General features: G+C 45.1%; 1 protein-coding gene across 8 annotated transcripts in view; it reads right to left on the bottom strand.

The window, feature by feature from the left end:
• The window catches only part of Fhod3 (formin homology 2 domain containing 3), a 419,361-nt gene that overhangs the window by 169,017 nt on the left and 233,827 nt on the right, over positions 1 to 16,517 (bottom strand). For all 8 annotated transcript variants that reach the window (XM_040757956.1, XM_013124838.3, XM_040757957.1 and 5 more), the window contains exon 6: positions 4,546 to 4,640. In XM_040757956.1, coding sequence (XP_040613890.1) covers positions 4,546 to 4,640 — 95 coding nt within the window. The remainder of the gene's footprint in view (positions 1 to 4,545; positions 4,641 to 16,517) is intronic.

Genomic DNA, 16,517 nt, shown 5'->3' with positions numbered 1-16,517 from the left:
TTCCCCTCGGCACTCTGCTCTATAATAAGGAGGCATCGCTTATTAAATTTATGTTATATAAAACTGGCACTAACGGTTAAGATGATACACGGCCAAGACAGAATTCACAATTATCTTGAGGCTGGAACTGTGGTCTGATCAACGAAGAAAACTGCAATGCCTTGCATTTAGACACAACCATCAGGCATGGGCAGCGGGAAGAAGATCTGGCAGGCGGGATGGATGAGGATGTTTAATGGACTGCCAGGCTAGTCTCAGCCAACCCCCGGGGCTGCTGCTAAAAGTCCCACTAAAGCAGAGACAGAATTTGTGGACAGTGTCCTATCCCGGGAGGCTGCTGTATAACTTCTACCAGTTGCAAAAAGGCGGCCGTGACCAGTAGAATGAAGAACTAGCTATTAGGTCCCTGTGACATCTAGAGCAAAACAAACACTGGAGCTTGGACAGACTTACAGGAGAGCCGTCTTCTCGTTTTTAATCTTAAAATGTGGATGGACATGCATATTTCTGTGTACACGGCTATGTGTGGAGTCAAGAGAAGACCCTCACACGTCACTACTCAGGAGTTACTCGCCTTTAGTTTCATTTTTTTCATTTACTTTGAAATGGGGTCTCTTATTAGTCTAAACCTGGCCAAGTTGTCCATGGTAGTTGTCCAGCTAGCCTAAAGGATCCAACCATCTCTGCCTCCCCAGTGCTGAGATTATAAGCATGCTACCACACCCAATGTGGTTTTTTTTGTTGTTGTTGTTTGTTTGTCTGTTAATGTGGGTCTCAGGAAGCAACTTCAGGTCCTTGTGCTTATACACAAGCTCTTTAGTGACTGGGTTCTGTGTGTGTGTGTGTGTGTGTGTGTATCTCATTTATATATCCTCAGTCCCTGCATAGGGAATTCAGAGTGACTGACAAACAGTACACACACAGTGTTTGGTAATGGTATAGATGAAGATGTCTCCTCTGTAAGAATGATTTCTTACCAACTCCCAGGTCCTACGACCTTTCTGTTTCTAGAAATATCAGGAGTGTGACTCACAATGTCAAAGACCAACTTTAACATGACTCAGCATTCACCAGAGCTAGGATTCTATAACTTTATGTACTGAGAAATTCTTCATGCCTCAGCCTACATGTGGGCCATTCCAATGATCGCAATACTGGGACTACAAGACCAAAGGGCTACTCAGTCTCATCTCCTGAGCAACCATCACAAAATATAATGAGATATAATTTCCAAACTCTGTATCAGCTTCCATGTTCCTGTCAGAGGCACTATCCCACTCCAAGACATGACTCACTTGTGTAAATTCAGAAAGCTAGGCCTCAGGAACCGTTCCTCAGGATGTCTCCACATCTTTCTCACTCTGACTGCAACCCTTCCCTAGGCCCCATCACTTCATAGAAACTGTCCCCAGCCCTACCATCTTCTCCCTCCTCTAACCCCGTGTCTTCATGCCATGCAACTTGACTTGTGTTCATTCTGCTTCCTAATGAGGTTTCACTGAGAGATCATGAGTATGAATGTGTAAGAGAAAACGGTATGGCCAGGGCTCTTTTCATTTCTCCCTGGATTAGCTAGCGGGACAGCGGGCCCATCTTCACACAGATGTAAAGGAAATCCACTGGTGCCTGTCAGAAGCCTGCCACACAGCTGGGAAACGAGATTCACTGGGGCTCGTGGGAACAGAGAGCAGGGTGAGAAAAGGTAGACAGGAATACAGAAAGGGCGGTTGCCACGGCAACACCAAGAACATCCTTGGTAAGGAGATGAGGGTCTCCCCCAGGGCCAGAATGGAAGACAGAGAGGCAGGCCAAGCTGTACAAACAGAATCTGCTTACCTCAATTAATTAGAACTCCAGGTGCATGAAGAAAATAATTGCCCACCCTTAAAAAGTCATGGTGGGGGCACCCCCCTCAAACCCCTGTATGGGCAGTTTAGAGATGGGTCCGTGTAAACAGAAAGACTTTATTGAAAACATTTTGTGCTTTCTCTTTTAAAAGTTATTATTTGGCTGCAAATGCATTGCTTTCTTCTCTGGAGTTTCAAGTAACTACAAATGTGCATTGCATAACGACCCTCTGGCAGGCAGCAAACTCACATCTTGCTGCCTTTCATGGGAGGAAAATCAAGCATTATGAAAACACAACAGGATTTTCTAACAGGATAAAGGCACTTCCTTTATCAACATTGTGCCTGTATAAGGCAAACCCAGCAGGCTGTCAAGGCAAACCTTTCAGGTTTAGAAGCCATGACTCCATCAACAGAAAAGGCCAGAATACAGCTTCCCTGCCTTCTTCACCTGAGCTTGGGAAACCTACAGAGGTGACACTGGTTAACCTGGGTGCTGAGGACAGACTGAGGCTTCAGTCTCCAAACCTAAGGGTCCTGGTTAGTTTGAGGCACCTATACCCACGGATCCCTTACTACCCAGATGAAAGAGAAGGAAGGGTTGTCAGCAGGTTCTGTAGAGAAGGGGGCATCTCAGGAGAACTGTGCTGGAAAAACACTTGCCAATGGCTGCTTGCTTTCTGCATCCAGCTGCTTACCTGGAACGGAGTCTAACCAGTAACATGATTAAAGATCTCGCCTGACGTCACAGAAGATGGGACAGCAGATTCAGGTGTCACCAGCATCCCCCTTTTTAGCAGCACCATGATCCCAAAGCACAAACTCACTAGACTTTATGTGCCCAGGCTCACAATGCCTGGAAGTCAGCAAGCACTGAAGACTGCCTCTGGGGAAAAATGAAAGGTAGAGACAAAGTCTACATGTCCTAGGTAGTCTAGTGCTAATAAAGGCAGTGGTTGGTGAAGAGACAACTGGTCAACCCTATACAGAGCCTGAGGAAGGACCACAGAGCAAGCAAGGGCTCTGAGGGCCGGAGTCATGAGTTCTCTGAAGATTTCTTTCAGGCGTCTGGTTTTATGATTCTTTGTGTTATTTCAAAATGCAATGCAGATTTCCCTTTGTTCTCCTTTTCAGATCATTTACCCTGCAGAGTGAGTCCAAAGGAAAACAAAACAAAACAAAAAACTACAAAAAAACCCCAACAACAACAACAATCACAGAAACAGTGCTGTTACAGGCCAGTGGCTAAGACATGAATTTGCTGCTTCCAGCTTATCTCATCTCCTTTTCTATTTTTCTGTTCCTTTTGGGGTTTGGGGCCAGGGTTTTACACTATAACCTAGGCTGACCCAGAATCCTCACCCTTCCAAGTTTTAGATATGAGCCACCATGCCTTTTTATCCCCGTCCCCATAGTTTCTAGTTTTTTCTAACCCTTCCTCTTTTCTGGAACTTTCTCCTGTCTTACTCCATTAGTGTTGCCATTGCAAAACACCTGAGACTAGGCGACTTTTTTTTTTAAGAACAGAACTGTATTCTGCATAGGTTAACAGGCAGGGACATACGGAAGATCTTCATAGAACATGTCAGCCTCTAGAAGGGACATAGATCATGTCCTGAGAAAAAAGCAGATGAGAACAAGTCTACTCTCTCAGGCCATTGCTGCAACAGCAACAACCCACTTCCAAGGGAAGAGCCCTTGTGACCTGAGCACCTCTCAGAAGATCGACCCTTCTCCACAGTGCTGCGTGGGCTCCCAGCACAAGGGTTCAGAGAACACTCGCAGCGCACGGCACTCTCCTGCTCCCTGTGCTCTTCCAAGCTCTCCCTGTCCCCATGCCACCACGTCAGTCTTGTCAGGGCCACAACAGAGCTGCAAAGACTTCTTATTCCAGTTGTAACACATATTAAAAGTCCCCTTTTATTACAGAAAGTCTCGAGATTTTAAGGTCATGGATATCAGTCAGAGAGCTGTGTAGGGACCTGCTTCCAGATAGACCTGTCAGCCAGTGAGGCCTCCAAGCAGATGCAAGGAAAACAGAAAGCACCACCACAGGAGGCCAGATACTAATCTCCCTCCAGCCTAGCTAAGTCAACCTCATAGACCCAGCATTCCACTCCACTTCCAAGACCGCTTACACTAGCTTCAAAATAGAGTCACTTCCATTTTCCATAGAAAACAAAGCCAAAAAGATAGAGGAAGAAAACGTTTTCAGATGCCCGAGGGAAAATAGTTTTTCCACTATGAAATGGGAGAAATTTGTTCTCATCACAACACTGGGAAAGGAGATCCAAGGGCCAGTAATGGCATTGGGGGCTGTCTTATCTGGTATCTATGGCTTTACATACCAGGAGTGTCCTACCACTTGAGGTAAAAAATATAAGAGGTGCATAGGTACTTCATATGTGACATAATAGTTTAATTAAACATTAGAAACTGAAGGCATTTGATTACAGCTTAAGAGAAGAAAAACTTGAAGTGCATTAAAACTGTATAAGCTATCTATGATTGACGTGTGCTTGAAAACCTACAAAGGATTAGTCACCACTTATACCAAGACAGGACTTGAGCAAAGCTGAAGAGGATTGCTCTTTCCAAAAACATTTCAGAGAGGATTTAAACAAAAAGGCAATGATTTGCAAAAGGAACAAGATGTTCCCCCCTCCCAAAAAAAACTAAAAAAAAAAACTTGTCTTACCTTTGACCCAACAAGAGTGTAAAGCCACTGGATGGTCTCACTGTGGTTGATGACCCCATTCATCCCATCCACATACAACATAATCTGTCCCAGTGCTGCAGACGGGAAGAGAAACAAGGAGATGTTATGGGTTTTATAGAAGCACAGTCTTCAACTGAGATTTTCATTAAGGGCACTGTCTGTTGGAACCAACTCTGAAGTTGGTGTAGATCTGAAATTGCCCGAATCTTATCTCAGAACTAAAAGCAGCGGGGGCTATTCCGGGCATCTGGAGGGCATAACCAGGGCATTGAACCAGTGACTGGTGGGCGTGTGCATCTGGACACCTAAGCGCATGCTGCTCCATTCCGACTCAGGCCAAAGCAGTCCACAAGATGGCATCCGGGGCCGAGAGGGCACACTGAGTTCCCCAAAACAACCAGCTTCCCAGGCTCCAATCAGCAGGCCCCATGTCTTGTAAAACCATCCTGTGGGGACACAATTTTATTCCCTCAGAGAAATGACAACACTGCATTTAAGTGTTACTTTGAATTTTCAAAGATGGAAAACATCAGACTCGAAAAAAAATCATCTTCTGGCTCAGCCTAGAGGCACAGACTTGTGATCCCAGCTACCCTGGAAGCTGAGATAGGGAATTACACAAGTTCAAGGCCAGGGTGTCCAACTTAGTGAGACTGTCTTGCAATTTTTAAAATTGCAAAGAGGGCTGAGGTTGTAGCTCGCTGAGAGAGTTCTTACCTAATGTGTACGTAGTCCGAGGATCCCCCAAATAACCTGTCACACTCCAAATCTTAAATTCTTAGTGTAACATAATCACCCTATTGTCTTTCTCCAAGAAGGAAGTGCAATGTAATGTTTTTTAAACAGCTCCATTAACATGAAAATAATTTTGGCTGTAGACACTGCACAGGGAGATAGATGGGGAATGACCAAATTAAGCAGGTTTCCTTAGCTCATGTCAACCATCCTAACCACCTTCCACCCACAAGCAGTTGACAGAGCATCAATGGTCTTTTAAAACTTCATTTTTAGACCATTTCATTTTGAAAATTGGAAATTAAACAAAATGATCCTTAGTTCCATAACTGAAGGGTAATCACTTTAATACGCTGACAGACTTTCTTTATACAAAGAGTGCATGTAGGTTTTTAGGAAATAATCTACATGAAAGGGCATTGACTGAAAAAAAGTACAACCCCAAACAGGGAAGTTGAGGGATCAAGGTAGACAAATGTATGTGTGTTATCCAAACACCCAGCGTTACCACCAATAAAGGAGCAAACAGACAAACAGGCATTCTAAGGAAAGGTGCATCAGATACATGAAGCTAAAAAAAAAAGCATTTGTTGAAACACAATAGATACTATGTAGCAGTTCATATGACAGCTAGTATCCAAACACTGGAGACATTCTTATTAGAAGCTAAGTCCTTTACATGTTTCCTCACATGGCTTGAAGAACCCATCTTAAGAGGTCTCTACATAAAACAAAACAAAACACATAAATAAGGATGTTCTCCAAAGTGCCAGTTCGATGACAAGTAAAACCCGTCGCCCAAAGCCTTGTCCTGCCCTGTAAAATGTTTCTGTTCAAAGAACTAAAAGGCAGGCATAAAACTTTAAGCCTTGCTTAATTTAACAAGGCAGTCCCATCTGTGTGTAGAAAAGAGGAATTCATTCCGAGTGGGGTGTGGCTCAGTGGGAGGGGCCTTGCTTAGGTCTGAGCTCTGTCTGTGGCGCCTCAGAGGGGAGGGAGGGAAGGGCTGACGCGGGACGCGTCCCCGCTGTGCACACCACAATGCTTCTGCAATAGAAAAGCCAGCAGCAAAGGCCAGAAACAAGACGAATGAAGGATGTGATGGCTTTTGTGGTTTGTGAACTTTTTACTGCCCGTCACTTCCTCCTTCAGAAAGGCCTGCCCGACTTCTGCTAACGTCAGCCTAAGGTCATAAGGGGTGCTAACTGGACCCTACGGCCCCCAAAAAGTCCAGCCTGTGAGACTCAACCTCCCCACATAAGACCCAAAGTCTGGAATGATGGTTTTCACCCAAACTGCTCAGGGGCCTCTGTTAGCTGGACAACCGATGTGAGAAGCCCGGCCGCTGATACAAAGAGGGTCAAGCAGGAGAGGATTTAAAGGGCGACTGTATCCGCTTCTCACACTGGAGGTGGGGCTCACCAGAGTGTCCGTGTTTAATGACCTGACCTAACACCTGGATAATTCAACACCTGTCCTCTAAATAGATGTTTAAAATGCTGGAGCTTGCTTCCTGCAATGCCCACTCTAGACACCAGATGGCACTAATGAGACTCGACCGAGCTGATAGTGGAAAAGGAATCAAGAGCAGACTCACTCACCAGCCAGAAACCTGAGAATAAAATCGCACAGGAAAAAGTAGATGTCATGGTAACACACCTGTGTCTGGGTCACAGGAGCCAGGTGGTTTTGTTGTTTGCTTGTTTGTCTGCTTTTGCTTTTGTTTTTTGGTGATTTGTGACTTCAAACACATGTAACAGGCAGAACAGGGTGGTGGGGCACCCTAGTCTAAAAAGTAGGCCCCTTGGAGACCTCTCTTGTTTCACCCCAGATGGAACTTGCTGGCTTTTCTGAGCTTCTATGTATCTAGAAACAAGACAGCAGTAGCAAGAGGCCCGTTTCTCAGGGGCATTGGTGGGGGATGAGTCAGGATGCTGTTCAGACATCATCGCCCCTCAGTGTGTTCCGGATTTCAATCATGGCCTGGCTGGAAGCTCCAAAGGCTGAGGCCCTTACTGCTTATCGCTCTCGGTGCAGGGCATGGGATTCCAGGGAGCATCTCCTGCCTGACCCAGAGTCTCCAAGGTTTTCTCTTAACACAACCGTCATGTTTTAGTTTTTACACTTAGCTACATGATCAATTTTGAGATTAAATTTATACGAGGTTTAAAGTTCTGGTTTTTTCCACTTAACTGCCCAATTGATATAAGGCCATTTGCTAAAGAAACTCCATTTATTTAAATGCTTTTGCAGGTTAGCATACATCCACGGACTGTGCTCGTGTGGGTCGATTCCTGTCCATTGATCTATTTGTCAATATCGCATTACCTCAATTATAGCTTCCTGCTAAGTCTTTCCTTTTGTGCACGCTGACTCCTCCTATGTCACCTTTCTCCCTCAACATTATTGTGGCTATTTATGTTCCTTTTCAAATCACTTTTGTATGAAGTCTGGAAGCAGTTTGTCTGTATTGCTAAAACAAATTCCTGCAACCAGGCTGAGGAGATGATTCAGTGGTTTAAGTGCTTGGCACTCAAGCCCGAGGACCAGAGTTCAGATCCCCAGATTGCACAGAAGCACCTGGAAGTCCACCTGTAATGTCAGTCCAGCGGAGAGCAAACTGGCTAGCCAGACTAGCGTATAGGTGGGCTCTGAGTTGGATTGAATGACCCTACCTGAATGAATGAAGAACAATCTAGATGATATCTGATAGCAACTTTCAGGCTACACACATGCCCACATGTGCACAAACACGCATGAACACATGCAGGAACAACACACACACACATGTGAAAATGACAAACACTCTTGGGATGTTAAGGCTTATGGATAAATTCTGAGAGAACACCTTTAGTAAGTGAGACTTCCATTCATTAATCCACTAAATTCATTAACATGGATTTCCTCTGATCGCTTTCAACTGTGCTTAGTTTTCAGCTACAGATAGGGCATGTCTTAGGGTTTCGTTTCCTAAATCTATAAGTAGCTCCCGTCTTTTGAAGCTATTGTAGATAGCTTTTTTAAACTTTTCCATTCCCCATTGCTTATTAGGAGATAGGAATAATGGCTTTGGTGTGTTGTTCTTGAATCCTATAACTTTGTCCAATGCATTAATTCTAGGAGGCTTTAGCTTTTCTGTAGACTTACTTGCACTGCCTACCCAGGCAATGATGTTATCTGTGAAAAAAAAATAGTTTTTGTTTCCTCCTTACCAAACCATGCCTGAGCCTTCCTCCCTTCCTACACTAGTTAGGACTCGGTGTTAACAGTCAGCAGGAGTGGAGGAAGTGGAAGCCTTTCCTGCTCCCACTACCAAGAGGACATCCATCTAGACATTTACCGTTACAACTCTGATGCCAGAAGCGGTTTCTGTGACTTTCTAAGCAGAATCCTGGGAGGTCTTGTGATCACAGATGGATGATGACTTGTGTCAGATGTCTTTTCGACATGAACTGACGTGGATGAGGTTTTCCTGCTGATGCAGTGGCTGAGGCTGCCTGAATCCGAGGCATCAAATGAGCCTGGCTCCTCGTCCGGCCACGGCGCGTTATTCTTGCTGTTTGTTGCTGGTTTTGATCTGCTGCCATCTTGTTCAGGAGTTCCGCGTCTGTGCTCACGGTACATCTTGATCTGCACCGTCTTGTCGTCTGGTTTTCACATCGTGGGGACTCTGGCTCCATGACACAAGCTGGGAAGCGTCCCTCTTCTTTTATTCTGGATGAGATTATAACAGCGGCTTTGTTTTGTCTTGAGATGTTTGGTAGAACTTGCCAGGCAGCCATCTGGGCTTAGAGATTCTTCTTTTCAAAGTTAACCGCAAGCTATTCTCTTTTGAGGCTAGCAATAGTTATAATGTCTCAGTTTATCTATCTCCACCTAGGGTTTGGTAGTTTGTGGCTGGTAAGCAATGGGTCCGTTTTTCTAAGCTGTCTGTTTTTAAGCTTAGAGTTATTAGTGAGGCTGCTACTCAGCTAGCACTGTAGGTCTTATCTTTCTTCCCTGTCGTTGGCAACTCTGTCTTCTCCCATGTCCCCATTATTCTTGATCAGTTTTATTTTTCTTTTTAAATAACCAGCTTTTTTGTCCCTTGATTTTTCTAACATTTCAGTTTCAATATTTTTCCACTATTATTTCCTTCTGCCTTTCAGATTATTTTTATTCTTAGTCTTTTTTTTTTAATTTGGGTGTTCCCATGGTTTTCTTCTTTTCTAGCCTCTGCTGTTGTAATTTTCTCTCTTGTATCACACTCCACAAATTTTAATACAGCGTCTTTTCATTTGGTACAAACTATTTTCTCATTTCCTTTGAGAATTTCTCCTTGACACATGGGTGAGTCTGAAGTGTGTTCATTTCAACGGTTTGGACATATTCCTATTATCTTTCTGTTGTTGATTTAGCCTAATTCCATTACAACCAGAAAACACATCATCTGATTCCAATTCTTCAAGATTTGTTATGGTTTGTTTCATGAGTCAGGATATGACCTCTCCTGGTGACTGTTTTGCCTGTTTGTGAAAATGCATATATTCTGGGCAGTTGAGTAGAATACTCTGGAAATGTCCCTTAGGGCGAGCTGGCTGATGGCACTGCTCAGTTCCTCGATAGCCTTGCTGACTTTCTTTCTGTCAGGTCTGTTGATCATCAGGGAAAAGTGAACTCTCAAATGAAATGGGATTTTTCTATTTATTCCAGTTCTTTCCACTTGGGCGCCATATATGTTAGAGCTGTAGATGTGTGGAAGAACCAGCCTGTGTGTCACAGTGATGTCTCCTGCACCATCCGTTGCTCTTACTCATAGTGATGTGATCACTGCTTTGATTTATTTTGATTAGTATTTGCATTTTTGTCTATATCTCTTTGCTCTTGAACTATGTATACTAAGATAAGTTTCTTGTAATATTTTAGTCGGGTCTTCTTTTGTCTACCCTGATAGCCCCTGCTTTTAATTGCTGTGACTAGGCTAGTCACATATCATATAGTTATTGCTGTATTTGAATGTAGGTCTATCTGCTAATGAGAGTATCTGCTAGATTACTAATTCTATTTACTATATGATTCACCATTAACTCTTTCAGTCTACTTCTTTGCATTAACTTTCTATCTTTCTATTTTTCTTCTACATGAAATTCTTTTATAGTACTGTTTTTAAGTCTTTTCTAAACACAATGTCAGCATCACCTTGGCACTGGGATCTACTGGTTTTTCCTTTCCCAACAAGATGAAACTTTCCAAGTTTATTGTATGACAAGTCACATTGGCTGAGATCCTGGATAATTTGGAAATTATGTCAAGAAACTTTGGCTTTTGTTTAAGTATCACAGAAAACACTGCAGTTTGATTTAAACAGGCAGCTCACCTAACTCAGTTTGAGCCCTGAGTTCTGACATTCCTGTCACAGACTGTGGCTCCCCAAGCCAGCAGTTTTTCTAGCCCTGGCTGTGTATTCGGACTGGTCCTGCAAAAGGATCATACGGTGGTCAGAATGGCGCCTGGGCTGAAGATTATTTTGTTTGGCTCTCTAAGTCTGGTCCTGAGGATCACAGAGAGGCCACTGGGGGCTGGACTCCATTTAACCTTGCTCAGATTTCTAAGTGTCTGATGACTTCTTTAGGGCATGCGTTCACTCAGACACAGCTTGTGATGAGCCTGAGATTCATGTAAATCTGACACACTCGCACACGCACACACACGCGCGTGCGCGCGCACACACACACACACACACACATATACACTCCCCTTCTCTAGTATCTTCTTGATATCTCTGGGTCCTCTGAAGCTCTCCTTCGGGTTTCCAGGCATATTTAACCTGTTCTGCCACTTGCCCATCTGTAATAGTTTTCACACCAGACATCCCAGTCCCATCCTGTTGTGACCAGTGTCTCTCCTCAACAGACTACTAGGTATCCTCAGACTCCTTCTCTTCCCAACTGTCCCCACAGCTGGTGTCATCTAGGGATGACTTAGGGACAGTGGGGCGGCAACAAAGAGAAGTAAAAACACATTTGAGGGTTGGGTGAACACACCATCCATTTGATGCCATTTCCCATTCCAGACATCTTTCCCCATTTGCTGTTAACGCTCACTCTGAAGCCTTCGAATATCTGTTCCATGTCTCTTCCCCCAGTGTTGCGGTTGCTTTCAGCCAAGAGATGTGCTGTGTGTGTTTACGCCATCTCACCCGTGAGCAGACAGCTCCTGGTCAGGGCAGCAAGCGAGCCCTTGGCTGGGTCTTGCCTCCTCGTTTGAACCCGTGCGCTTCCATCCTTCCTTCCTTCCTCTTCCTCCTCCTTTCCCTCTTCATCTCTTCCTCCCTCTCTCTTCCTCTCCGCAGCTTGAGACCCTTTCTTCCAGAGTGCAGGTCACTCCTAGGGGCTTTGCGGGAAGCAGTGCCTAGAGACTGACTGTCCTCCATCTTAGCTTTATACCCGCCTCACCCTGCCTCCTCCCGGGGTTCTCTGGGGGCCCTGTTACAGAGCCCAGTCCTCAACTACCCAGGCTTCAGCTGGGGTCTGTTCTACACTTGCAGTCTCAGACAGCACTAATGAGATGTGAAATCAATTCCACTAGTCTCAACCAGCAACGTGTTGTTCTCAGTAAATAAAACAGGGGCAAACAGACTGTCTTGTGCTTAGGGAGGAGAGGGCTGCCCTTGTTTTGGTTGTATTTTAGATACATGTTTTTGTCCCGCAGGCCTTCAACCAACAATGCTTGGAATTAACCGTGCCAGACCGGATCTTCCTCTCCTCCTCACCTTCCACCTCTAGTGAGTCTCTCGGTTCTCTCAATACTTCCTCTGTCAGCAGTGCCCAACCTGCGGGCAGTGGCCCCTGTGGGGGATGCGTATCAGATATTGGCATTATGACTCGCAACAGCAGCAGAACTACAGTTATGAAGTAGCAATGAGAATAATTCTATGGTTGGGGTCACCACCACACGACGGGCTGTTTAAAGGGTCACCGCGCATGAGAAGTTGAGAAGAGCTTCTCTAGCAGGTCTTAGATCTGTTTTTTCTTTCTCCTAACACTGCCATCTGCCTAGCTCTCACTGTTGCTACGGAAGTCAAGCATGTCTAATCTTGTGGCACTTCTACAGATGTGGCCATCTATGAAGTTCACTGTATAACCGAGTCACAAAATTAACACACACACACACACACACACGCACACACACGGATACACATAGGCACAGATGACATAAGGTTTTAAATAAGTTCCTGATTTTGTGTTGGGCCACATGTGACTATCCCGGGTCACATGTGGACCATGGGCCATGGGTTAGACTCACTTTCTTCGTACGAAAGGCACTGCTGGTCTTGGCCAGTCTGACTCTGGCTTGTCACCCCCTTCCCAATACACACTAGATAGTGTGTTAAACATCTTAGCTGAAACAGAACAAGGCTCTGTCCCCCTCCGGCCTAAGGACAGAGTCCCTGGCTCCACACAGCCTCCACCCCTCAACCTGCTGGTCTTCCTTATCTTGTTCAGACCGCCTGGATCCCGGTCTCTGAGCCTTCATCTGACATCTTGGGGTTTCAGCTCCAAGCCTGCGAATATTCAGCTGCATATGCCTTATGTTTATGCAAGGAAAGTGCTTTAAAAATATACATCCACTCAACAGACTAGATATCGATCTGATTTTTATTTATTTGTGTTAGTATGTGCACGCATGCACAGGTACACCTGTGCACACACAGAGGCTAGCAGCCAATGTCAAAGCATCTTCAGTCGCACTGCACCTCATTTGATAAGGCAGAATCTTTCACTAGACCTGGGTCTCAACAATTAGTCTAGACTAGCTGACCTGCACCCCCAGGAAACTCCCTGCTTCTGTCCACAACACCAAAATCATAGGCACACGCCTAGGTTTTTATATAAGTTCTTGGGGAAATTGAATTGGAGTTCTTACGCATTTTGCAGCGAGCACTCTTCCCTTTGAACCATTTCCCTAGGCTGTGGTTCCCTCTTTAGTTCTGTAAAGTTTTGCAGTGGTGAGTATCCAAACAAGGGCCCTGCACACCTTAGTGTGTGCTCTGAAACCGAGCTACCTTCTCAGTCCCGATTCTTTCTTCTAACAAAGAATTTCTTACACACTGAAGAAAACAATCCAAAATTAGATGACTGCTTGCTTATTCATGTCCTTTACAAAAACGCCACGGCCCAGTGAGGAGAAAAATCCCTTCTTGGCAGAGGCACCCAACTTTCTTGACAAAGAACTCTTAAGTATTGGTGCCCTGGGTCATCTTTTAATCAAGCCCTCATCAATTCTTCCACTCTTGGTTAAAAAAGATTTCTTTTTAATTGTCTGTATATATGCATATCTGTGCACATGTGAGTGGAGGTGCCCACGGAATCCAGAAGATGGCATTAGATTCTCTGGAGCTAGAGGCAGAGGTGGCTGTGAGCCATTAGACATGGACAATAACAGTGGTTGTCCCGCTGCTTTCCAGGGACTCGGAGGCCAACTCTTGCTGGTTTCAAATTGGTTGAAGCCCCTCAAACCTTCGCTTGGGCCAAACAAGTGAGTCTGCTGGGAAGCTTTTGGCATCAGAGGGACGAAGCTCTAGCCTTGAAGTACGCAAGCACTGGCATTTTTCTGCTTCCCGTGAAGAAACACGGAATCTGGTTGCACGCGTGCAGAGCACTGACTCTTTCCCTGACTCCCGTCATTTCCCAAGCATCAAGTCACCTTTTCCCCAGTGTCTGAAACAGCTTTAAGCTCTATCCCAAGGAAGGAGGATTGAAGCTTGGGGATCCCTCTTTATTACATCTGACCACCATACAGACTCTTTCAGTTTCTGGCATAATGTACAAAATGGACCTGAATCAGTAACAGAATGTTCCAGAACTACTCCATAAGGCATTTTACCATTTGACAATGTAGCTTGAATAAGTCCTATTTATTCCTATTAGGATTACAAAAGAATAGCAAATTCTATGGAAAAGTTAAATCCCCTTACCTCAGACAATATTCAGCTACCAGGTGGATATGCGTGGGGACACGTGATTTGCCTTTGGACATGGAAACAGGGCTGCCGTCATGTGATTGGACACAGATAAAAGGCAGACAGTATAAACATGGAGACTGATGGTGCTTTCTTCAGCTAGAATAGAGTGGGACCAGAGAGCAATGTGTGCACAAACACACACACACACACACACACACACACACACACACACACACACACACACCAGGCTAGTGACCAATCCTGACTTCTGATTTGAAGATGGGATTCCAGCCTACTTTAATCAGACCATTGACACTCACTGTGAACTCTGAAGCGAATTTGTTCACCAGCCCCCACCCCCTGTAACTATTGTAAAAGGAGGCTGGGAATGTAACCATTTTTGGAATGAAATGAAGACCTCACAGTTCGCATTATTGTTTATTGGTATTATTATTATTTTCTTCCACTTGATTGTCTGGCTGAATTCACAAGCCCAGCCCAGTTTTCCCCAAGGGCAACTGTCAAAGAAACACTCTTTCAACACCGATTACTTCATGAAAATTAAGTAGAATAAGCTGCCAATTCTGGGCTAGAGACAGGAATTTAATCAACACGAAGAGCTCCAATGAGGTGTCAAAGTTCTGGGTTCCCTACTTGCATTTGAACAGAATTTACAATGCAAATTTCCCAATTTCAGAAAAAGAGTGCTAACCTTTTCCCACCATGGAATGTTGATGTCCTTAAAAAAAAAAAACTCACCGAGATAAGACTGAAAGTTACAAAACAGCAGGATGAAGGGTTTTCTCTGAACACTCAGAAGCTAATTAGTAACAGTGGGAAGAGCTCAGAAAGACTCCTCACATGGGTCTTTCTGGTTGGCCTTCCTTTCCTCGCGAGGGATGTCATGACACCAAGCGCTCGGCCTCTTCTTCCGTTTAAAGCCAAGCAGAGGGCTGGCTGTGTCTGCCCTCCTACCTCACCTCTCCACCAGTAACACTTCAAAGTCCACTCACCCTTAGCGTTGGTTTCAAAGACCCTCGTCAGCCACTGGCACAGAAATGGCCTCATTATACAAAGCTGTGATGGTCTCGATGACATCTGTGTACCCCAGCCTCTCTCAATCTTTCCTAGTCTACATTCCCCATGCTTTTTAGATAAGGAAACACCCAAAATGACAAAACATGTAATATATTTGTGGGTTTTGAGCCTCTCGAACCTCTTGGCAGATTCCTAGATCCTCTATGAAAAAAAAGTCATTTTAATTCTCCGCTTTGTAATGATTACCAAGGACTTACAGTCCATGAAATACCAGTGGGCATTCACAGTCTTCTTATGGTGACTCAGTCAGAAAGGAAAAGAGAGACTGAGAGCAGATCATCAGGGACCAGGGTGATAGAGGTCATCACCCCCCACCCCCACACGTGCTCAAGGTCACCATAGTGTTTTGTTGTTTTTTTTTTTTTTGTTTTTGTTTTTTTTTACATGGACCTGGGGCAGCACTCTGGGTCAGGGACAAAGGCTTGACAGGTGACCCTGGTGAATGTGGCTTCTGGCACTGGAGAGAGTCCAGGAAGGAAGTGTATCTGGGAGAAGGGTCAGTCCATGAATGGCATCATGCGTCCTGGCTCATCTTCTAGAGGCAAGAGGCATGCAATACAGAGCATGATTAAGCCCAGGCAAGCAGGACAGGGCTCATAAATACCCCAGATTGTGGAAGCATGTAGCTGCTGTGAGCCCGAGAAACCAGAGAAGGAGAGAGGAAGAGGACGAGAGACACACCCGCCTGCATGGACACCTGTGGCTTGAGGAGGATGGACCAGAGTCCTGGATGTGAGAAGTCGCACGGGAGTGGTCTTCTGGCTTCTGTGTTCTTGGAAGGGCATCACTAAGGAAACTCAAAGGGCTTAGATCTGGGGGAACATGGACTGGCATGCTGACAGAAACCCTCTGTTACTCTGAGGAGGCCACGGACCTCAGAGCCACAGCCGTGCCTTCCTGAAGGGACAGCATGGATCCCATCGTGGAGTGAGACGGAATGTGTCAGCGCAGCAGGCTGTTAGGCAGGGTTTTCTGCTGAGGCTTCAACACTAACTAATGTCTGAGCTTCAGCTGTGCCATCTGAGAGGCAAGAGACTTAACCTGGATACCCGCAAAGCTCCCCAACTCCAAAATTCCGCATTTCCCTTCTAACTTTACTCAAGGTGCCATGGGGCTGTAATGTGAAGTTGTGGGCACTAGGGGGCGCACTTCTATTAGGCATTCCCCCCTTTAC

The sequence above is a fragment of the Mesocricetus auratus genome, unplaced genomic scaffold, assembly GCF_017639785.1.
Source record: "Mesocricetus auratus isolate SY011 unplaced genomic scaffold, BCM_Maur_2.0 Super-Scaffold_100015, whole genome shotgun sequence".
In the NCBI taxonomy this organism is placed as follows: domain Eukaryota; kingdom Metazoa; phylum Chordata; class Mammalia; order Rodentia; family Cricetidae; genus Mesocricetus; species Mesocricetus auratus.
This window is presented reverse-complemented; position numbering and strand designations above follow the sequence as displayed.